The sequence below is a fragment of the Rhineura floridana genome, chromosome 10, assembly GCF_030035675.1.
Source record: "Rhineura floridana isolate rRhiFlo1 chromosome 10, rRhiFlo1.hap2, whole genome shotgun sequence".
Classification (NCBI taxonomy): Eukaryota; Metazoa; Chordata; class Lepidosauria; order Squamata; family Rhineuridae; genus Rhineura; species Rhineura floridana.
In genome coordinates this window covers 73,389,814-73,413,886 of record NC_084489.1, presented here as the reverse complement: position 1 = coordinate 73,413,886, position 24,073 = coordinate 73,389,814, and the positions used below count along the sequence as shown (strand labels likewise).

Here is a 24,073-nt window from a genome sequence, read left to right as displayed (position 1 = left end):
TCCAAATACAGACATCTATGTCAAAATGTTTTAAATCACTGACTCCAACACCCTTTCATCAGAAAGATGAAAAAACCCTCAAACTTTTATATCACTATTTTATATAGAGAGGCAATAGTTTAGCTTCCAAAACAGATCACACAGAAATAGGTTACTAACTTCATGCCCACCAAAATGAGTGGTTGCCGGCCAGCTCCAGGCGCTCTTGGATGAAACCGATTATCTAGATCCGTTTCAATCCGGTTTTAGGCCCGGTTTTGGCACCGAAACAGCCTTGGTCGCCCTGTATGATGACCTTTGTCGGGAGAGGGACAGGGGGAGTGTGACTCTGTTGATTCTCCTTGATCTCTCAGCGGCATTTGATACCATCGACCATGGTATCCTTCTGGGGAGACTCGCGGAGTTGGGTGTCGGGGGCACTGCTTGGCAGTGGTTCCGCTCCTACTTCGCGGACCGTCACCAGAAGGTAGTGCTTGGGGAACATCACTCGACACCATGGACTCTCCATTGTGGAGTCCCTCAGGGGTCGGTCTTGTCCCCCATGCTTTTCAACATCTACATGCAGCCGCTGGGTGCGGTCATCAGGAGTTTTGGAGTGCGTTGCCATCAATATGCTGATGACACGCAGCTCTATTTCTCCTTTTCATCTTCTTCAGGTGAGTCTGTTGATGTGCTGAACCGTTGCCTGACCACGATAATGGACTGGATGAGAGCTAATAAACTGAGACTCAATCCAGACAAGACCGAGACACTGCTGGTGAACGCCTTCCCTGCTCAGATGGTGGATGTTCACCCTGTTCTGGATGGGGTTACACTCCCCCTGAAAGAACAGGTACATAGTTTGGGGGTTCTTTTCGATTCTTCCTTGTCTCTCGAGGCCCAAGTGGCCTCGGTGGCATGGAATGCATTTTACCATCTTCGTCTGGTAGCCCAACTACGCCCTTATCTGGACAGGGACGACCTCGCCTCCGTTGTTCATGCTCTGGTAACTTCAAGATTGGATTACTGTAATGCGCTCTACGTAGGGCTGCCCTTGAAGACAGTTCGGAAGCTTCAGCTGGTGCAGAACGCGGCTGCCAGACTATTGACGAGGACCAGTCGGTCTTTGCATATAACACCTATTCTGGCGCATCTGCACTGGCTCCCTATTTGCTTCCGGGCGAGATTCAAGGTGCTGGTTTTGACCTATAAAGCCTTACACGGCGTGGGACCTCAATACCTTGTGGAACGCCTCTCTCGCTATGAACCTACCCGTTCACTGCGTTCAGAATCTAAGGCCCTCCTCCGGGTACCAACTCATCGGGAAGCCCGGAGGGTGGTTACTAGATCTAGGGCCTTTTCTGTGGTGGCCCCTGAGTTGTGGAACAGCCTCCCTGAAGAGGTACGCCTGGCGCCTACACTTCTATCTTTCCGGCGCCAGGTAAAGACTTTTTTATGCTCCCAGGCATTTTAATCTTTTAATTTTCTTAATCTTTCTATTTTTAATATGTATCCTTCTTAATTTGTGTTGTATTTGTTTTTGTTGTGCTTTCTGTTGTTTGTTTGTACATGTTTTTGTGATTTTTTACCATGATATATTGTATTTTACCTTGTTTGTTCACCGCCCTGAGAGCTATTCTGCTAAGGGCGGTATATAAATTGAAATAATAAATAAATAAATAAATAAATAAATAAATAAATAAATGGGTTAGGTGGGGTAAGGAGACCAGCCAGAGCATAGAGAACCAAAGGCAATCTATTCATGCACAGCCCATGAGTTGCCAGCTGTAGGCATCTTGCTACGGTGAGGATGATGATGATGATGATGATTAGAATTTATATCCCTCCCTTCTTCCCAAAGGAGCCCAGGGCAGCAAACACATCTATAACAAAAAGTACAATTTAACAGCAACAAAAAGCATTCTAAAAACAATTAAATACATTCTAAGTACAGTTACAGTTAAAACATTCTAAAAGAAGTTACAGATAAAAATATTCTTTCATCCAGTGATCTCAGGGTGCCAGGAACAATCTCCTTCAGCCATCAAGTGCCTGGGTAACCAGGAATGTTTTCAAATTCCTCCTAAAAATGAATAATGATAGAGACAGATGCATCCCACTAGGGAGGCATTCCACAAATGGGGCGCCTCCACTGAAAAGGCCCTGTCATGGGTGAACGCCTTAACCATAATCCCTTTGAGAGTTGCAGCACAAATTGGCTTGCATTCCACAAGAGAGCCACAATCACCCAAAACATTGGCAGTATCTGAAACACCATGGTCTGCCCCAGGGATTCCCAAACTGTGGTCCCTGAGCTTCATTCAGGTGGTCTGTGGCTTGTCTATGGATTTGTAGTTGAAGATGGGAGATGGCACATCCATCACATTAAATATATTGATTTCTACCAAATTCAGATTGTGATACAATAAAATGCAATATATAATAAATGAAATAAACAATACAAATACAATTAAAATCATACAGAATCTAGCACAGCACACTGGAATTGCTACAAAAATCATTATGTGGTCTGCCAAGACTCTCAGCAATTTTCAAGTGTCCATGGAGAAAAAAGTTTTAGAGCCACTGATCTACCACATAAATCTGTCCAAACCTTATGTAAATAGTGAAGGGCCTCCCCCAAGCCCTAGCTTGTGTTCTTGGCTTTCCTACAGCTGTTTTTAATCCTCTGAATTATGCGAATATAAGTAGACCTCCTGGATCAGGCCAAAAACCTATCTATCTAGTCCAACATCCTGTCTCCCACAGTGGCCAGCCAGATGCTTATGGGAAACCCACAAGCAGGACATGAACACACAACGGCATTTGCACAGTTCATGTAGGCTGATTCATGAAGTGGTCTGAGCTGAAATTGCTATTAAACCTATTAAAGAAAAGCACACCTTCATGTCCATGTCTGAATCAGCGACTGGTTTGGGCAGGACACTACCCTGTCTCCAGAATCCTCTTAGGTCTGAATCCTGCCCCGTCTGTCATAACCATAGTTACGGGAAGGGCTAGTAATGGCACTCACCATGGTTAACATTAACCAGGGTTCTTGTTTAACTACAATCTGAAATCACAGCTTAATATTGGCTTCAGTTTCTGATAAAACAAGAAACCTGGTTAGCATTAACCAGAGTTAAGGTTGTTGCTGATTTTTACCTTAACTGAACCCCGATAAGACTGAGGTGCTGCTTGTGGGGGACAAAAGAAGGTTGGGAGATGTTGACTTGAAGTTCAATGGGGTGACTTTACCCCTGAAGGACCAGGTCCGCAGCCTTGGGGTTGTACTTGATTCCAGGCTGTCCATGGAGGCTCAGATTTCGGCAGTGAGCCGGGCAGCCTGGTATCAACTACACCTCATACGAAGGCTGCAACCCTACCTTCCTGTTCATCAGCTCCCACTGGTAGTACACGCCCTGGTCACCTCTTGTTTGGATTACTGTAATGCGCTCTACGTGGGGTTACCCTTGAAAACGGTCCGGAAACGACAACTTATACAAAATGCGGTGGCTCGACTACTTATGAACAGTCGCCGCCGGGATCACATCACACCAGTGTTGTTTGATCTACACTGGCTTCCAGTTGTTTTCCGGGCCCAATTCAAGTTGTTGGTATTAACCTTTAAATCCCTATATGGTCTCAGCCCAGTTTATCTTACGGAGCGCCTTCAACGCCACCAATTATGCCGCCCGACAAGATCAGCCACACAGGGCCTTCTCTCAATCCCGCCGACAAAAACAGCTAGATTGGCGGGTACTAGAGAGAAGGCATTCTCAGTGGCAGCCCCCACCCTCTGGAACTCCCTCCCACAAGATCTCCGGCACACCTCTTCCCTAAATACATTTCGTAAAGCTTTAAAGACCTGGCTCTTTCAACAGGCCTTTGGGATTTCCGGGGAGGATTAATTACTGAGATTGAAATGCCTCCTACCCTGTTTTAATGTTATTGTCTGCTGCTGTATTGTTTTTATACTGTTTTTATATTGTACCATTGTACTTTATCATATTGTGTTTTAACTGCCTTGTACGTCGCCTGGAGTGGCCATTGGCCAGATAGGCGACACAGAAATTAAATTTATTATTATTATTATTATTAAAGCAGAAAGTGGAGATTCAGTCCCAAGAGGGGCTGCAGTGAGAGGAAGGAGCCTGCATGACATGTCTCCTGATCCTTTGCAGCAGCTGCAAATCTGGTTGAATATGCCCCCATTGTTTCCAGTCGTGGCTAGCTTTAACAGAGGCTAACCATGTTTAACGGGATCCTTCATTTCTTTAACCATGATTAGGGTTATTACTCCCCACATTTCCAAGCAGAGGTCCTCAGCATCTGCACCACTGAAGCTTCTGAGTCACCTTGAAGGGAATTCACATATAAAATGTGTTTCAAAGGCATGGAAGAGAGAGGTGAGACACATTTCCTGTATTAAGTGTAAAAGCCAAACTACAAATTACATGAAAGATCCATGATCAGATTTCACAACTTCTTTAAAGACTTAGGGTGGAAACACACTCACTGTTCTGCTGGTTCCAGTGTGTCTCCACCTCTCTCTTCTGAAATGAGGGCACATGAGGCTAGTCAAACCCGCTCCTTTTTACTGTGAAACCTGGTTGGATCAGCTTGAGTGCGTTTATTTTTAATTAAAAAAATTCAGCTTCAAAGAGATTTTGCAACTGATCAACAGATCAACCTGTTCCCCCTCCAGGTGTGGCTAATGGAAATGCTTTGATCTGGTGACTTGTGTGTTTACAGCTTTAGAAGGAGCAACATGGAGACCCAAACTGGATCAGGGTTTGAGTGCTGGAGTGCTATTTCTCTACTCAAAATTGACCCCACCCCAGCAGCAATGTGCAGTGGTGGGGATAATATGGGCCACTGCTACCCCTTCATGAGGATGGATTCTAATGGGGGAAACAATGTTGGGGAGGGGAAAGAATTATTATCCTCACAAGTATCATAGTGCAGATCCAATTATGGCTACAGTGATGCTGCAGATCTCTTACATAACATATAGGACTGGTATGGAAGGTGTTATTGAAATATTATGTATAATAAATTAATAAATAGAGCAAGAGTAGCCAATATGCTGCCCTTTGGATGTTACTGGACTATAACTCCCTTCATCTCTGACAATTGGCCAAGCTGACTAGGCAAATGCAAGTTGGAGTCCAACAACATCTGGAGACACCACTTTGGCTTCATAGTATACAGGATGATCTGTTGCTTTCATAGATTCTGCAGCTTTTATTTGACATGTTTTAGTTCTGTGATTTTAGGGGTTTTGGGGAGGGGATTGGTAGTAGTATAATGATTAATAATAAATCAATATACTGCTAGCTCCACTGTTAAGAAAGCAAGAACCAGCTTGGTGGACTCCCCCTTTGGAGCAAATCCCTCTCCCGGCTTAAATATGGTTAAGTGGCTTGTCAACACCAGACTTAACTGTATATTAACTGTATAAGGGTTGTCCTTAACTTAGGATCTGTAACTTACTTTAAATTGTGGTTTCAGATCTTAGCTAAGGTTTGGTTAACTGGGGTAATGTTGGTGCTGATGAACTGCTTAATGGTGATTAAGGTATTGGGGAGAATGTACCCCAGGGATGCAAACAATTATGAGGAGGAAAGAAGTGGCTCTCAGTTCCTTAAACATTATTAAGAAGGTCCCTGTGCTATTCCTGCACCAGCCCATTGAGAAAGGCACCCTTTCCATCATTTCCATAGCCAACTACTTAACAGGGAAGGATAGAATGAAAACGTTTAATAGAAGCAAAAATAAAATATAATCATGAAATGAACTAACACCAAGGAAATAAAGTTCTTACAGTCAGTTGTGATTTCATAGGGGGAGTTGAGGCGTGCATCTCCACAGGGCGAAGTGCTCACATACAGATGGAACAGAATGTTCTCTTTTAGCGTGTAGCCTCCCTCTTTTAACCGCACGAAGATTGATCGCTCGCTGTCTTCTTGTTGTTTGCTAGGACCATAGAGAGAGGTTGCAGGTCATTTGTTACATTCCAAATCAGAACTAATTCTATTCCCCCTATGTGTTAGCTTGCAGCCTCTTTGTTATATTTTTTTCCCTATGGTACCTTCTATCATATTTCTCTAGATAACGTCTGTGTGATCTCCACAGTGTCTGACTGAGCGTAAAGGTCCAGACACCAAACAATCATACAACCAAAAAGGCTAGAATCAAAATATGTTATCAGAGTATTGTCATTATTTATTAATGCAAACAATAATAATGAAATGATTATGGTGTTGTATCGACAAAAATATCAAATAAAGAAGAATTAAAAGCTGGATGTGTTTCAACTCTGTCTTCAGCCGCAACTTTAAAAAAAAATCTCTCTGTAAATACAAACAAGAAAAATCGGAGAGTGGTAATAATTCTGTTATTTATCAGTACTTGAAAAAGAATAGTTCAAGCTACAGATACAAAATGATGGGCAACAGCAAATAAATTCTCCCTTTTTGTTTATCTTCAATGAATAATACTGTCAGTAAGAGAACTGCAAACTATTATTTTATGACTGGAAAGCTCAGTTCTTTCACTTTTTCATTTTTCGGATCTTAATTTCTGGTCTCCACATTTCTACAGCAATTTGTGATTTTTTTAAAAAAAGAATGACAATTCTGCAGCATTTAGTGCAAATTTCTCCTAATAAACACATTTTAAGCAGTTTTGATTAATGTACACATTTTGCAAGCCATTTCTCATCATATAATGCATTTTACATGTTATTTTTTGCTAATATATTCATTTTTATCCACACTTTCCCCTAATATATGCATTTTAGTAAACATTGGTTGGTTAGCAAACTGCACCGCAAAATGTGAAGAAGTGTGAATTTCGAATGATAGTTATGTTTTTGCTCTCGTACTTCTTTGGAAAGTGCAGATTTGATAGATTCTGCTTGAAATGCAAACTGAATTAATATTCTCCCCATCCCTATTGGAAAGTTAAATATAGCTGCAATCCTATACACATTTACCTTGGGAGAAAGTCCCATTAAACTTAGTGAGACTTATTTCTGCATAGACATGCATAGGATTGTGCTGTTTATGTTTTCTTATGTTATGTCACAGATGGAGGCTGGAGAAACAATATTAATCCTGCTCTGAAACCTAGTATGAATGGAAATGCAGTGCTTCACTCATTTTTAAAGTCGTTGATGACAACATTGACACATGCCCAGCTTTTTAGTCTTCATTATTTCATTTTTTAAAACACTTTTTGTTCACAAGGCAACATTGCTACTTATTTTGACAATATAGTTTTATTCTTTCTTTTGCTGATTAGATTGTTTTGGGCTAGAGAATTTCTGAGTTTTCTACCCACCAAACCAATTATCCCAGAATCAATTCACTGATTTAAGTAGAATTAGAGCAAAATATATGGTTGGAAGGTTGGTGTCCAAACCCCGGGGATGATAAATACATTTACTTGAAATAAACCATGTTAATTTCTATGGCATTTTCAAAAAGTGCACCCAGGTGAAAGTGCATACAAAGCTGGAACTTTTAATCACTTGCTTCTCAATCACCACTACAATTTCAGAAGAACTATTTGAGAGGAGGGAAAGACTTAAAAAACCCCAACTAGCCTGTCCATGCTGGCCGTAGAGGAAGGAAAGGTTCGCTTCATCTGCAGCCAACATGGAAACACAGGCTACTCACTTCTCAACAGACTAGTAATTTCCCCCCAGGTTTATAACTTTCTGGCACTTATTTACATATTACAGTAGATTTGCCCGGTAAGATAGATTCATACAACCATATTTTTCATGCAATGAGCTAATTTTGTGAATCATTCTGTGTTTGGAGCCTTGGCCAGCTCAAGTTCAGCCAGCCTCAGAAGTGCATTTGTTGTCTGGGATATATTACTATTGTTATTGTTATTATTAGCCATTTTTCCACATACATAGTGGCTTGCAAAAGAACAAAAATGCAAATCAATACATCATTACAGTCACAATTATAGAAAACAAAAGACAACAAGGGCAATGTAAACATGTGATGGGTGAATGCAAACATAATAGAAGTACCTCCTGATACAATTATGGCCTGCCTTTTCACTCATTACTTAGTGTTGGGCTTCTACATTGGGAGTTGGCTTCTGTTCTCTGGTTGCTATCAAGGGCCTGGGTACGTCCATCTGCTTCAAGAGCAAGCTGCTTCTGGAACACAGGAAGCTGCCTTTTATCGAGTCAGACCATTGGTCAGTCTAGCTCAGTATTGTCAATGCAGTTGCTCTGTAGGATTTCTGACAGGGGACATTCCCAGGCCTACCTGGAGATGGTGGGATTTGAACCTGGGACCTTCTGCATGCAAAGTAGATGCTCTAATATTGAGCTATAATCCTTCCAAAAAACTGCAGGGGGTAAGACACTCTGGCTGCTACAAAACAGATGGTGAAAGTGCCATCCGATTTTGTGCTGAAAGGAGAAGGCTAGCTATATAACATTTTGAGGTTATCTCTTATGTAACAAGGGAGGCATGATGTGTAAATAGGGGATATACGAGGTGGGGAAATAACCTGGGTTGCCAAAACAGTTTGTTGGGTTTTTGATTACTCCAATCACCAGGCTGCTTTGCTGATGGTGCTTTCATATAGTGAGATTATGGTTTGTATTTTTTAAAAAATATATTTTTAAATGAATTGGTATTGAGACATTATTGAAATGTTGATATTATGTCAGAAATATATTCTTCTTCTTACTGAAACACTTAATGATCATTTGAATGAATTATTGCATTTACCCAGTATATCGTGGGCCGTCTTGAACATAATTTTCTTTGTGAAAAGATGACACAGTACTTTATTTATTTATTTATTTATAACATTTTAATACCACTTAAAATAATGAAAAGATCCTCCGTGGCGCAGAGTGGTAAGCGGCGGTAACGCAGCTGAAGCTCTGCTCACGGCCGGAGTTCAATTCCAACGGAAGGAGGAAGTCGAATCTCTGGTAAAAGGGGTCGAGGTCCACTCAGCCTTCCATCCATCCGTGGTCGGTAAAATGAGTACCCGGCATACGCTGGGGGGTAAAGAAAGGCCAGGGAAGGAACTGGCAATCCCACCCCATATATACGGTCTGCCTAGTAAACGTCGCAAGACGTCACCCTAAGAGTCGGAAACGACTTGCACTACAAGTGCAGGGACATCTTTACCTTTAAAATAATGAAAATCTCTAAGTGGATCATCATCATCATCAACAACAACAGAATTTCCTAAAAACAAGATAAAAATAAGACAAATACAAAACGATATGACTATATAACTGAAAGTCGGCTCTCACCTAAAAGTCTAATTACTCCCTCAATCTTGCCTCACTACATTTAGATATCAGTGGCTGAAAGGTTATTAATTTCTAACCCTGCTAAGGAGGAAAGTCAGGGAGGAGAGCCTGGACCTGAGGCCTAGTCCAGAGCTCACCTCAGCTACAATCCCAGGGCCCCAGAAATAAAACAATGGGCTCTTGGCTATGTCTTTGCTGCCTTAAACACTTGTTTACAGAATGAGGCTGCCTCAGGCCAGTGCTGTATCTCAGGCCAGCCTGTGGTATCCTCTACACTGTGAACATCTGGGAACTGGTGCTGGTGCCAGAAGGTGTTAGCTTTGCATGGTTATAAGCTGCCCAACTTTAAAGAACAAAAGATGGAACACAGCAGCAAAAATGTGTAGGGAAATCCAGGGTTAACATTCTCCTCAGCCATCATTTTCGCTGCACTCTGAGAGACACCGTGGCTGCTTATTGCATCAGTTTTTTGAATTAAAATGGTAGCACTTCTGTCCTGATTTCTAACATTCCTTTCACACTGCAGTACCTGTTGCGCTAAGGAACTGTGGCTTTTTCAGCCGATATAACAGCGTTTTGTGGAACTGTCTTTCACACTGCTGCAACAATGTCTTGTTTTCTTCCCTCACCAGTTATACACATGTACACTGTAGCTTCCCCATAATTCACTGCTTGAATTAGTGCCTGGGCACAGAGGGGTGTGGGGAAAGGAGGAAGGGAATGCTGCTACCCATGCTTATGCCTGAATACTGGCACAATTTTCATCAGGCAAAAGAAATTGGTGCGCGCCTGAAACACGGGAGTGCATTACATGCCTGGATGCCTGTCACGTGAGTGGATGCAGCTACCGCAAAACTCCCACAATCTTCTTGGCTCCCTGGTATTATTTATCATAAAAATTAGCAAGAAACCTGGTGTAGTGGTTAAGGCAGCCTTTCCCAACCAGTGTGCCTCCAGATGTTGTTGGACCACAACCCCCATCAGCCTCAGCCAGCATTGCCAATGGTCAGGAAAGATGGGAGTTGTGGTCCAGCAACATCTGGAGGCACACTGGTTGGGAAAGGATGGGTTAAGGTGTTGGACTACGACCTGGGAGACCAGGGTTCGAATCCCCACATAGCCATGAAGCTCACTGGGTGACCTTGGGCCAGTCACTGCCTCTCAGTCTCAGAGGAAGGCAATGGTAAACTCCTCTGAATACCGCTTACCATGAAAACCCTATTCATAGGGTTGCCATAAGTCGGGATCAACTTGAAGGCAGTCCATTTCCATTTTTTCACATTCCATTAGATTTCTGGAACTAGCTTTTGCGCTGTGTCAAGGGTCAAATATAATGTGCAAATTACCAGGTAAAAAATCACCAGAATCACAGAATAAACTGCAGCAGGAAAGCAGTCCATGTCTCTTACATGTCTGCTTTTGCTCTTTCCCTCTTTCCTATGTCAACTTTCCATGGCAATGAGTCCTTGGTATATCAAAGGGAGTTTATTTTCTTCTATGTTTTCTAAAAATTTCCTTGTTTGACTTATTTATTTGCAAGTGTATTGCAAGTTGTAGATCCCATTTAGTCTAAATCAGCTTTTGCTAACCCGGTGCCCTCCAGTTGTTTTGGACTACAACTCACAACAGCCCCAGCCAGTGCAGCTGTGCTGGAGGGCACCAGGTTGGGGAACCTGGTGAAAATAATGTCTGAAGGACACCCCCCCCCAGAAACCCTGTTACTCTGGTTGTAAGAAGGCTGCTAGAGCACATCAAACTGGTTAATCTGGCAGATTCCCCTTTTCTTCACAGAATGGGCTCAAATGGTCAGCCTTTGCATAACTAAAGACCAGACAGTCCTTCTGGAAGGTGGAATGTCCTTCCTATCCTACTCCACTTTCCTTTTCCCTGCAGGGATGGATATCATCAAATCTTTTGTGAGGAAACTCCAAGATAAGTTTTGGACTCAGGGTGGTTCCGATGATATTTTTTACTGAACATTCATCCTGATTTATTTGCAGGGACATTAGATGATGTTGGCTGTTTAATGAGCATTCATTCTGTTTGTGGGAAGGTTAGATGCTGCTGCATGTTGTCTCCCACTTTCCAGTGCATTTCTCCATCACTTCCCTTTTTGCAAAAATGTCCACTCTTTGATGAAATGGGTTTGTTGCACAAGACCTCCCAATCAACCATAGCTGTACAACCTGGATTTGCTGATATGCAATTGTATCCCACCTGAAACCCCTCCAGACAGACATATACTCTGAGGAAAGAGAGTCAGAGGTGTAGGAATTCTTGAGAGTCCTGTGTAATCCTCTGCCTGAAACCTAATAGGGGAGCAGCTCCAATCAAGTATTAAAGAGTGAATGTTTCGCTTATGCTTAGCTTGTGGATAGGTTTAAATAAGCCATATATCGGGGAGAAAAAATGCCATAAGCTTTCAGTGACCTTCTGGCAACCTTGGGTGAATGCTACACCCTGAAACCTCTCACTATGGATGGATGGATCTGCCAATTTTTGTTCTCTCAGTCTCTCATTCGTTCTATTCTTAAATTCAGTTCTCCACACTTCTGCAGCAATTTGTGATTTCTTAAAAAAATCCTCATCATTTTAGTGTGAATTTCTCCTAGTAAACACATTTTTGTATGTTGTCTTTACTAATGTACACATTTTTGCAAGCAGTTTCCCCAGGAATAATGCATTTCTGTATGCTGTGGCTGTTTTCACTAATGTCTTCATTTTAATGCACACTTTCCCCACACATATGCATTTTTGTTGGTGAACTGCTTCACAAAATTTGGACAAGTGCAAATTTTGAATGATGGATATTTTGGTTCTCACATTGTCTCAGAAAGTGTGGATTTGATAGATTCACTTTTAAATGTGAACTGAACCGAATTTCAAGCACGTCCCTACTTCTCAGTGCCCAGAAGTGCAGTGCCCATGCTAGCAGTACTTTCTACACCTACGTTCAGGGTCAATTCCTTCCTAAGGTGGCTTATAATATACATAATGTACAAAACAAAATAAAAAGATTCCAAATAAAATCAGAAACAACTGATTAATACACAATAAAATAACAGCTGGGTACTTACCATTACAGCTCAGCTAGAAAATTTAAAATAATTTCCACTCAGAATCATCATAAAAGCATCAATGGGTAAATGGATTTTTAAAGCCTGAGTTTGCTCTTCCCTCTCCTCCTTCCACACCCCTTTTTTCTTGTCTGCCATGCTTTTTCCATTTTAAGCCTTAGAGCAAAGGCTGTCTTCCTACTGTTCATTCTAAGCTAAGAGCTTTTTTGGCTACAGTGTGGGGTAGGAATGCTTTAAACAAACTGTCAGAATATTTGATTTACTTTTTTAAAGAAACAACTTCCAAGCCCTTGTTAGCAGTTCTATTAGAGTACATATGCTGGGACATCTCTATGCAATCTTGAACCCTGCCTTGCTTGGAGGTGGAACAGGCCCACCACTATGTCAGCCCCGTCCCCTTCATTCTACTGAACTGAACATCTGAAAATAGGTCTGGCTCCAGGTTTGAGAGGGCCCACAGCCCAGGACTCTCAGCTATGCCAGCTTACCTGGCTGTGGCAGCAGCGTATCAATGACCATTTTAATTTCCCCCTACCCAGGATCACTCTAGGGCATTGTGGAAAATTGAATGGTAGTTCCCAGATCCCTTATGGAAAATTTAAATGGTGGCTCACTGCCCAGAACTTATCCAGATCTCCCAGGGCAGGCACTGGGAACTTAGCTGCTCAAGGATGCTACGTACTGATACTAGACCTGTTCTGAAAAGGACTTCAGTGTATTCCTAGTTCTTCAAGTACAAACGCATAAATAGACAGACACACACAAAAATCCTAACAAATGTATGTGGGAATATGATTAGGATTATATAGGATAATTTTTCCTCAGGAAACCCCTCTTACTCACTTTCTACATTCTTTTTATTTATTTATTTATTGGCAAAAATTCTTATGCATGAATGGCAGTCAAATTTATTATTTATTTTTCTGCGTACATGGGCTGGGAACCCGATGATGGCACTGGCTTTCTAACACATGTATTCAAAGCAAAAGAAAGACTCGTTCCACCTTTCCTACACCTGTTTTCCAGCACATCTGTTTCCCAGCACAAGAATGGATACTCTTAAGATGTGAAGTGGACTTCAGGCTCACAGGTCTGATGAGCAGGAATTTTGCCTGCTGGTCTCAGGGTTTTTTCACACTGACATATTAATATTCTTTTTCCCCAGGCATGTTGTTATGCTCCTGCTGAATGAAATATATATATTTCTCTTCCATAAGCATGATCAACACCCTCGGCAGCTCCTTGTGTTTGCTTTCTACTAGCCTGTCTTCCAGCCAGAGCTCTACCTCCTCCTCAGCCTGCCTGCTGCTAAAACAGTTTGGCTGTCACTCTTCCACGCTTTGCTTGTTTTGTCGGTTTTTGATGCTGTGATGCGTTTTCTGTCGAGTGAAATTTACAGGCACATTACCCTGCTTGACAGGAACACTGAGCCACTGGGATTTCCTGAGGAGAGGGTGGACGCCTGCAGCTCTCTCATTTCCCTACCCCCTTCTGTGAAATCTTCCAACCACTTTAATTGCATTATCATCCTGACACAAACCTCTAGAACAATTGAATACCTGAAAATCTTGCCACTCAGGAGTTTTAAAGCAATATAGCTGGGACTGAAAGAGACCATGAAAGTGGCATATAAGGCTAAACTGCATATGTACTATACATTTAAAGCAGTGATATATCACTTTAAACAGTCAGGCTTCCCCCAAAGAATCCTAGGGACTGTTGTTTATTAAGAGTGCTGAGAATTGTTGATGTGATGGTGATGGACTGCCTTCAAGTCGATTCCGACTTATGGCAACCCTATGAATAGGGTTTTCATGGTAAGCGGTGTTCAGAGGGGGTTTACCATTGCCTTCCTCTGAGGCTGAGAGGCAGTGACTGGCCCAAAGTCACCCAGTGAGCTTCATGGTTGTGTGTGGATTCGAACCCTGGTCTCCCAGATCGTAGTCCAACCCTTATTCTGCTCACAGAACTACAATTGCCAGAGTTCCCTGGAAAGAGATATTGATTGTTAAACCACTCTGTAAATGGTTGCTCTGTGAGGGGAACAGAGGTCTCCTAACAAGTCTCAGCACACTTAACGAACTATATTTCCCAGGATTCATTGGGGGAAGGCATGACTATTAATCTCATAAGAGTATAAGAAGAGCCTGCTGGATCAGGCCAATGTCCTACCTAACCCAGCACCCTGTTCACACAGGCCAGGCCCAGCCTCCAAGAGGTCTTCTGTATCTTTAAAAGTTGTGCAGAGGGAAGGGAGAATTCCATCTTGTGGTTTTGCCCATTACAGTGTTGCAAGAACACCTGCACTTGGCTGACCTTCTCCTAAAGATACAGGATCAGGCCCTGAGCCTGGCAACCCTAGTGTGTGTGTGTCTGTGTGTTTGTACGGATCTGTAGAACATATGCACCAGGTCCTAGCTAAACATACAGAGAGAGTCATCTGTAGAAATTGTTGTGAACAGGGTTTTGTGTTGCTCTGAGAATTCACTTCACAAAAGAATGTAGCATTGATCTAAATAACATAATAACATACTGAATGTGCAATGGAGCTGGATCAATACAGAACTTAAGGTACGGTGATTGCATTTCTGTCCCTAGGGACATGGATGCCATTCTTAACACAAAGCAAGCACAGGAGTTGCTAAGCGGACAAAACACAATAATTTAAGGTAAGTCCAAAATGAAAAAAAGAAAATAAAAAGCAGATACTATAAGAGATAGAATGTCAGTTATGGCTGATCTCTTTATGGTTTCATTTTTTCTCTCTTCCTTTTAAGTTATGCTCTGCTACTGCCATGTAGCATTTTGTCGATGGCCAGGTATAACAGGTGCAAAATACAAACATTTTCATACACCACACCTACATATGCTCACAGAAACCCCTCAACGTGAACTCCTCCCGGTCTGCATAGTGGAGAGCTTCCTTCAAAATGGAAGTAGTTGACCCAAGGATTAACTTGAACTTCGGCTCATCAGGATTTAACCCCCAATTCTGTTCTCAATGCCAGGGTTTCATGTTTTGACCTTCTGAAGTAATAAAAGAAGAGAGAGCCTCTGTACATATGCAGAGTGACTTTCTCCCACCACTGAGCAATCAGAAGCTGATCAGTGCAGGGGGTGATCCTGAGCAGATGATGCTCCAAAAAGGGCTTTCCTATAGGAAATCCACTTGCAGAATATCACCCACACCATGCAGAATCACTGAGGGGGGGAGGTGTCGGGCTGGAAGGAAGGCAGCCTCCAGGGCTCTCTATCTAGCCCTCCAGGTTGCACCCCCTCATCAGCTCTGCTCCACACTCTCCTTGGCTGCTGAAGCAGGGTGGGGAACCTCAGTCCAAGCGGCCAAATGTGACCTTATAAGCCTTTCTATCAAGCCATCAGGACTCTGACTTTGATCCAACAAATGTATTGTAGCGTGCCACCCCAACCTCCAAGCAGTGCGAGACTTCCAGGGATTCTCGTGCTTACCCAGAGTTTGGTTTCCTTGAAAAGAAGGTCAGTGTAGACTGTGGTGTCTTTTAGGAAATATGGTATTTTATTTTATTTACATTCCAACCTGAGCTGAAGGTGGAGGGGTTCGTGCAAACTAACACAGACTAGAAAAAGACTGATCTGCAGTGGCAGCCATACTTTGTTACGGGCCCTCATGCAAAATACATTTTGGACCCTCCCAACTGAGTTTGATTACACACCACTGTCCAATTACATATGCTCTGATTGGAGATGACACATTATAAGAATAAATTTAATTAAATACAAAGATTTTTTGGAATATGAAATTTTAGGGAACAAAAACAAAGATATGACAATAAAAAAAATAATTTTATTGAATATTCCAAAAGAAACTGGCTGATGCCAAATGTAAGCTATGGATTTACAATGTTTTAAAAATGTTTTAAGAATGTTCAGACTCTGTTTTAAATTAGCATATTATAATTTGTTTTTGAGAACTGAACAGGGCATTCAATTACAGCTTCTCATTTACGTTCACTTCTCGTGCACTGTTGAAATTGTGTCCCATGTTCTAGTGATTGTTAATTATTGGAAGAAATTTGTACTGTTGTCAATGACAAGATGATAATAATGAAAACATCAAAAATATATGTGCATCTTTATTTGTAATATTAATTGACACACCAAAGTTACATTAGAATAATGTAACAATTTTTTTTATATGTCAGTAACGTTAAACCTTTTCCAAGACGATGTAAGAAGATTTCTTGGTTGGGTGGGCCCCCCTAGAGCCTGTGGGTCCTCATGCACTCTGCACACCCTGTTTGGCCACCATTGCTGATCCATCCATTCCTACCAGCACTTTGCAAACCAAATACTTGGCTAGTGGGCCAATGGTCTTAACGATGCTGACTTCCATATCTAATTCTCATAAACATATAATATATCTCAGTCCTTTCAACGCCCACCTACCCATCCTCACTGATGCCATTATTAGTAACTGTATTTGCATCATGGAACAAACTGAGAGTATGACATGCTGCACCTGCTAAAATTCCCCCTTCTACACAACTATTAAAAGTTGCATTAACTTGAAAGTAATCAGCAGCCAGTTATGGGTGGAGCCAGAGGCAAAAGTGTTCTGGATTAACTAATCTGCATATACTGCAATTACTCAGCTGGGCAGAGATCAGTGAGCGATGCAGCCCCACCGCATTGATAACTGCCGGGTTTTTAATTTTTTTTTTAGACAACCGACGAATACAGAGGCTCTTCTGGAAAACTGAAAGCAATTCCTTTCTAACTTTAGTGTACCTCTCTCTCTCTCTCTCTCTCTCTCTCTCTCTCTCTCTCACACACACACACACACACACACACACACACACACACACACACACACACACACACACGTACACGGCAGTAGAAAAACTTTTTTCCAAGCTACGCAATTGTTTTTTAAAAAAATAATTAATTTTTTATCAAAAATATCAAATAAAAAACTTCCTCTTCCAAGGGGAAACTGCATAGCAATGGGGACGAACATTTGAAAAAACTAGAAAAAATAAGGAGGAAACAAGCGTTAAGGAGGGTCCTCTGAAGAGATGGAAGAACAATAGCTTCACAAGGTGGCGGGGCCACAGAGAATGAAGCTGGGGGCTATATGTGGTCCCTAGGTCACAGGTTGCCCGTCTGTGCTTTAGAGTAATTCAGAAGATGCATGTCACCTTAAATAACTTTGGGCCAAGAAAGCATACAAAAATGTTAGAAATTCAGAATACAAAGTGTCATTGCAGGAATCGATACCATATATACATCAAGGGTTGCCAAACTTTATAGGCCCAGGGGCACATTTGAATTTTTTAGTGAGTGCCGTGGACACCACTCCCTCTGGTCACTTCTCTCCTCTGGATAAGCCTGCTCTCCCAAGAGACAGAAAAGTGTGCATACATATACATTGTTTTCCCGAGGAATCTGGCTAAATGTCGGATCCACCAGAATTGGTCTGACTGTTGAAAAGTACATGGAGTTGAAAGAGGGAAGGGGAAAGTGTGTCACTGTTCTAACTTCCTCCTTCAACTCTATGGGTTTTTCAAGGAAGAAAAGGGTAATCACCCTCAGCACCTCATGACCAAGGGGGCAGTGAAGGAGGGGGGCTCAGACACTTTGCAGACACCAAGATATATTTCAAGAGCACCATTAGGCTCATGGGTGCTGTGGTGACCCCCGATATACCTTTCTTTTGCTCACTTTACCTTTTTCTTTATTCACTTGAATAAAAATCATTTCTGTTCTCTGCAATTAATTTAATGAACCTCAGATAGCCATCATATCATGAAGATTATCCAAACACAGTTTACCTTAGGTGCAGCTCCAGCTGTGAGTAAAGGAAGCAAAGGAAGGCCCTCCTTGCCACGATTTCTGCATGACAGTCGTTGACCACAAGCCCTTGGTCATTAAGGTATTCTCCATTTATGCATTTGGTACCCGATGTCAGCACAATAACCTGAGCCTGCCGAACATCCAAACCTGCAGGAAGACAAAAACAACAGTAACAACAATAACAAAAAACCATAGAACCATAAAGAAACTTTTAGAATCACCTGACAGTGCTACACTGGTAATTTCTTGAGTCTTTAACAACCGTGCTTTCATGTGGCAGTGAAGCCAGCTCTAATAGTGTGATTACATGGCTCTTGGAATATGCAGCACTCTCGTATCTCAACACTATTGGAATAATGTGGGCTCCATTTCAGTCTGGACTGCTAATTCCCAGATAAAAGCCAGTCATAGAGTTTACTTTGTTAAAATCAATAACTACAACATAAGAGATGTACATCCCTGTAGAGAGGTAATAAAAGAATCTCCTGCAGTCCTAAAAAATAGTAGCCTCGTGGTGGGTTTTGTTTTGTTTTTGTTATGACAGTAACATACATTCCCTGTAATGTGAACTTTCATTTCTGTGGCAATGGAAGCACTAAATAAAAAATAAGCGAGTTTTAGAGCTTCTCTTCTTTAGAAGTCATACAGAAAATACAGACCTTCTTTTCCAGCTTAGTCTTTGTTTTGTCTCCATGGGCCCCTATTGAAGTGTTAGTCGGTTCCTTGTCTAGTGGCCCGAAAGATGTGTATACTGAATTCCTATCAAACTCTGTCCTACTATCCTCGACTTACCTGCCCTCTAATAATCTCTTATTTGTTTGTTTATATCTAAAAACTAAAAGATATAAACTTCCTGTCCTTCATCCGAAGACACCAGGTGGGTTGCAACAGTAATACATAAAACAACAAACATTGGGCTGCATCTGCCGTTCTCTGCTCGTGCATGAGCTCTTGTGTTAGCGGATGGGTGAGTTTTAATGTCGTGCAACAGAGGAATCCAATGCAACAACTGCTCTAGTGGAAACTTGGTGTGCAACAGATTGTGCAGTTCATTGCATAACAAAGTTCTTTTGGGATTTTAAATTGTTTTTAACGTCTTGTTTTAAAATTGTTGTAACCTACCCAGGGACCTTTGGGTGAAGGGCAGGTAATAAATTATTTTCGGTGCCAGATCAAGACTTTCTTTTTCTCCCAGGCATTTTAGCGTGTGTTTTTAAATTGTTTTAAAATTTTTTAAAATTGGGTTTTTAAATTGGTTTTTGTGTTTTAAAATTTGCATATTTGTTTTTAATGTTTTTAATTGCTGTAATCCGCCCAGAGAGCTTCGGCTATGGGGAGGCATATAAATGTAATAAATAAGTAAATAAAACAAAACAACATCAACAACAATATTACCAGTAACCTGCTCATGCATTCTCGTGTGCAACAATGTTCCACTGATACAAAATATTTTGCCAGCGGAACAAGTATACTGCTAAGTGACTTTAACTTAGTGCTACTTTGGATACAAACCACTAAAACAAACTACAATATCCACATCCACAATAAACAGAATATTAACTATACTCCCACCCGCAACCATTGGAAATACCATACCTGGTCTTGTGCTAGAGATGGAAGGAGCTGCCATTTTCAGTTCTTTCCGTTTCTCATTTTCCCACTCAAATTCAGTTCTCCACATTTCTCAGCAATTGGTAAATTTTATTTAAAAACAGCCTCATAAAAATTCTCTAGCATTTTAGTGTGAATTTCTCCTAATAAATCCATTTTTATATGCAGTTTGGCTAATGTACACATTTTTGCAAGCAATTTCCCCTAACATAATGCATTTTTGTGTGCTATTTCTCACCAATATATTAACTTTTATGCACACTTTCCCTATATATGGATTTTTGTAAACTTTATTTGGTTGGAGAACTGCATTGCAAAATTTGGAGTTAGGTGACTTTCAAAGGATGGCTGCGTTTTGGTTCTTGTATTGTTTTGAAAAGTGCAAATTTTATAGATTCGCCTTTAATTGCGAACTCAGTCAAACTTCTTCCTCATCCTGATCTTGCACTGAATGTAGTATTGCCAGCATGAGAACAAGTGATGAAAGAGCTACAGTAATATAACTGATTTACAGTTCATGAAACTTGAGTTCTTTGCATGGTGTATGATTGGTGTTGGAAGACAGCAGACCACTTGTGCCTTTAGCAATTATATGGCAGGTAGAAAGTCAACCAGTTCAGCCTTTTTTAAAAAAATGGGAATACAATTCTGGGAAAAGCTTTGCCTGCTGACTTTCCGTCTTTAAAATATCTTACTGATTGTCTATGGCCCTGGCCCATGATTTATTTTTGAGCTCTTCATCCCACACAAGAAACAGGATGCTAATTTGGATATAACACAAAGCATATGCAAATTCTATGCAAACTGTGGCCTCTTTCATGGGATGGAGTACTGGGCTCAGAGGTGTTACTGCCCTGGCATTTGCACATGAGTGTAGTATTGTTATACTGGTGGAATGTTGCAAGTGGGAAACTGTCAACCTCTGGGAATAGTGGCTCAGTGGTCTGGAGTAATGGATGAGGAAGAGGCATTAAAGGCCACTGGGGGAGATTCTGTAGGCCAAATCTTTCCAACCCTTTTGAGTACTGGCAGCTCAGCTGGCTGTTGGTTTATTATACTGTAGGGTCTGATACCATGCGAGCTATCCAATTAATTAGAACCACCAGCACCAGAATCTTTGGTTGCACAAAGGAACTTCCCATCCCTCTCTTCTCCTTGTGCCCCTCTAAATCTGTTCTGAGGTTTCCCCAAACCTCCAGAGCAGATATGAGAAGGGTGTGGGGCTGTGGAGGAAGAGAGCGGGGAACGTCTGTTGCACAAGCAGAAATCCCTGAATGAGCGGATCTATTTCATTGGATACCGCCCCATGTTTCATAGCTACATTGAAACCACAGACCATGAACTACAGCATTAATGAGTGAATTACTAACTGCAACTTACCCCTATTGCCATACTTTTGAAGGAATCGAAAAATGCTTGCAGCAATATAGCAAATTCAGCAGCACATCTGCAAGTGAACTTGTGCTTCCATCTGTACAGAGACAAAAGAATTCTCCCTCCTAGCATAAAACATCATTTCATTTTAAATTTGGAAGTCTAGCTCATTCTGATTCCTAAGGCTCATGGTGGGTTACAGTACTGAAAAAAAGGTGCATTTACCTGTCAATTATAAATCAAGCTATAAGAAACATGAACTAAACAGTAAAAGACTAGAATGGTGCCCTCCAAAAGCTGGCTCAAGCAAAAAGCTTAATGTGCTTTTGAAAGATGATCAGGCCATGTCATTATCTTAAGTAAAGGAGTCCCACAGTTACAGGGTACCCTCTAAGGATGCCATTCTTTATGTGCCCCTTCCTGCCCAAACATGAGGTACAGTAGTAGTAGTAGTAGTAATAACAACGTATTTATTTGATTTATATCTCACCTTTCAAACAGCAGATCCTGAAAGTGGTTTACAGCATATCACAGGTTTTCCTTTGTACCTCCCACATTCCTTGCTGGGGGTGCTACTGCATCCAGCTGTGGCTCAGTGATAGAGCATGTGCTTTGCATGCTCAACATCCCAGATTCAGTCTCTGGATAGGACTGGGAGAGACTCTGGTCTGAAACCCCAGAGAGCCATTGGCAATCAGTATAGACAGCACTGAGCTGGATGGGTTAAAGGTCTGACTTGGTATTTAGCAGTTCCTGATGCCTTCCCAACATCTTATTCCCTGTCTCTCCTCTACCATTTTGTAACCCACTGAAGAAAAACTGCACCTTTACCCTCTCAGTCCCTACGCACTATTTCCAAATACAGTTGCACATCACGGCGCTTAGGCGGCATCATGCCCCTTTCTTGGCTGCCTAGCCATTGCTGTTGGGAAAGGGTTAAGCTTCACATTCTCAGCAGATTTAACAGGACAAGGTGGAATTGGAGGGGGCTGTAAGGCATGTTTCAGGAACTTGTGACTAGAAAACAATGGGGAGAAATATAGAGGCATAGACTAGGGTTGCCAGGTTCTTGGTCTGAGACTGATCCTGTATCTTTAGGAGAAGAGAAAGTCAGCCAAATGCAGGTGTTCTTGCAACCCTGTAATGGGAAAAACCACAAGGTGGAATTCTCCCTCCCCCCTTGTGGTTTTTCCCATTACAGGGTTGCAAGAACACCTGCATTTGGCTGACTTTCTCTTCTCCTAAAGATACAGGATCAGTCTCAGGCCATGAACCTGGCAACCCTAGCATAGACCCAAGGCTCGCAATCTCTTCACCTGGTTTAAGAGATCAGGAGCATACTACAGATTCATGCACTCCCTTTCAGTGGTAGAGCATCTGCTTTGCACGGAGAAGGCCTCAGGTTCAATTCCCAGCTACTCCAGGTGGGACTTGAAAAGCTACTTGTCTTGAAACCTTTGAGAGGATGAGAGTTGCTGTCAGTCAGTGTGGACAGCACTAAGCTAGATGGTCTGACTTGACAAAAGGTGCCATCCTCTGTTCTGTGGTTTGCTGTAACACAGTATACCATTGTGACTTGTATCTAGCTAAATTCTACTGCTGCATTCAGAGTATACCAATTGAAATTAAGGAACCTAAGCAAGTCATGTCTTTTAATTTGAATGGGTCTACTCTGAGTATGACTTACATTGGATACAACCCTATAGCTCCACTGGCACTAACCATGGTTACTAGTGAGGACTGCCCTCAGAACAGGCCCTTGAAACCTGGGTTTGAAGTGGGTTTCCAGGCTCTGGTTAACCATGTCACAGATTGTTTTTAGGGCTGTGTCACCTATATATATTTGTTGCTGCATCTACATGTGGTAGAGGGCTGAGACCACTCTTAATCTTGGATCTCTACCATATATGTACATGTGATTGGACACACCAACTTGCTGCGTGTACAACATGACAGTTTCAGGTGTACACTAAAAATGTTTACATGTATGGGTAAAAAGTGTAACATGAGAACAGAAAGATACATGATCCAAGTGTGAAGGGCTCTCAAGTAAATGATCTTTTGGTTTGTAAATAACAGAAATTTCCAGAGTTGACTTGCAGTGTAATAAGCTTTTTCAACCAATTGTTTTATTTTTTTCAGCAGACCAAATGAAGGATGCCATAATCAAAGTAATTAAGTAACAACTGAAAAGAATTAATATCAGGAGACATATTGCATTAAAGTAACACATACACACATTTGTAGTTTTCTTTTTTTATCCTGTTTTAACCTAATTTTTGCAAAGCATTATTATAAGACTCACTGACCCCAAAATCACACAATTTTAAATAAAGCAGGAGAACTGAACTTCATGTTTTGGTATGACCCTGACATCTGATAACATCTAAAGCCTTTGGAATATATTTCTTTCCTCCTCAGAGCTTTGCATGAGATAAAGCCTTATACCTTCTGGGGTGGGTGTGGGTTGGGGAGGGTGGGTAAAACTAGATATAATGGGTGAACAGTTTACAAATGTAGGGTTTTAATATCAGGCTAAACCCTTATAACAGTTTGCAATTTGAAAAAGAAATGAAGCAAGGTAATAGTGGAGAATTATGGGGAAGAGTTGCTCAGTGAGGAGGGAAGGGCAGAAGGGACATAAAGATCTGGTGTCAAACCATGGCCTGTCACAAACAGTGATGGAAAAGAGTGTGTGGACTCCCTGAGAGGAGATCACAACCCCTTTGCTCCTCCTCTGGTTCTGCTTTGCTGTGAACTAAGCCATGGTATGGCTTAGTAGTTTCTTATCTAAACCTGGCCTCATGGGTTGTTCCACTCCAAACAAACCATAAGCTGTAACCAGAGCTTGGAAAAGTTACTTTTTTGAACTACAACTCCCATCAGCCCCAGC

General features: G+C 41.7%; 1 protein-coding gene across 2 annotated transcripts in view; it reads right to left on the bottom strand.

Annotated features, from left to right (window-relative positions):
• The window catches only part of ADARB2 (adenosine deaminase RNA specific B2 (inactive)), a 471,433-nt gene that overhangs the window by 13,481 nt on the left and 433,879 nt on the right, over positions 1-24,073 (bottom strand). The window contains exons 6-8 of one of the 2 annotated variants that reach the window (XM_061586917.1): positions 18,174-18,342; positions 5,807-5,958; positions 1,796-1,862 (exon numbers count right to left, since the gene is read on the bottom strand). In XM_061586917.1, coding sequence (XP_061442901.1) covers positions 1,816-1,862; positions 5,807-5,958; positions 18,174-18,342 — 368 coding nt within the window. In that variant the 3' untranslated portion in view covers positions 1,796-1,815. Of the gene's footprint in view, positions 1-1,795; positions 1,863-5,806; positions 5,959-18,173; positions 18,343-24,073 lie in introns of those variants that run through there. The other variant, XM_061586916.1, reaches the window with a different exon arrangement.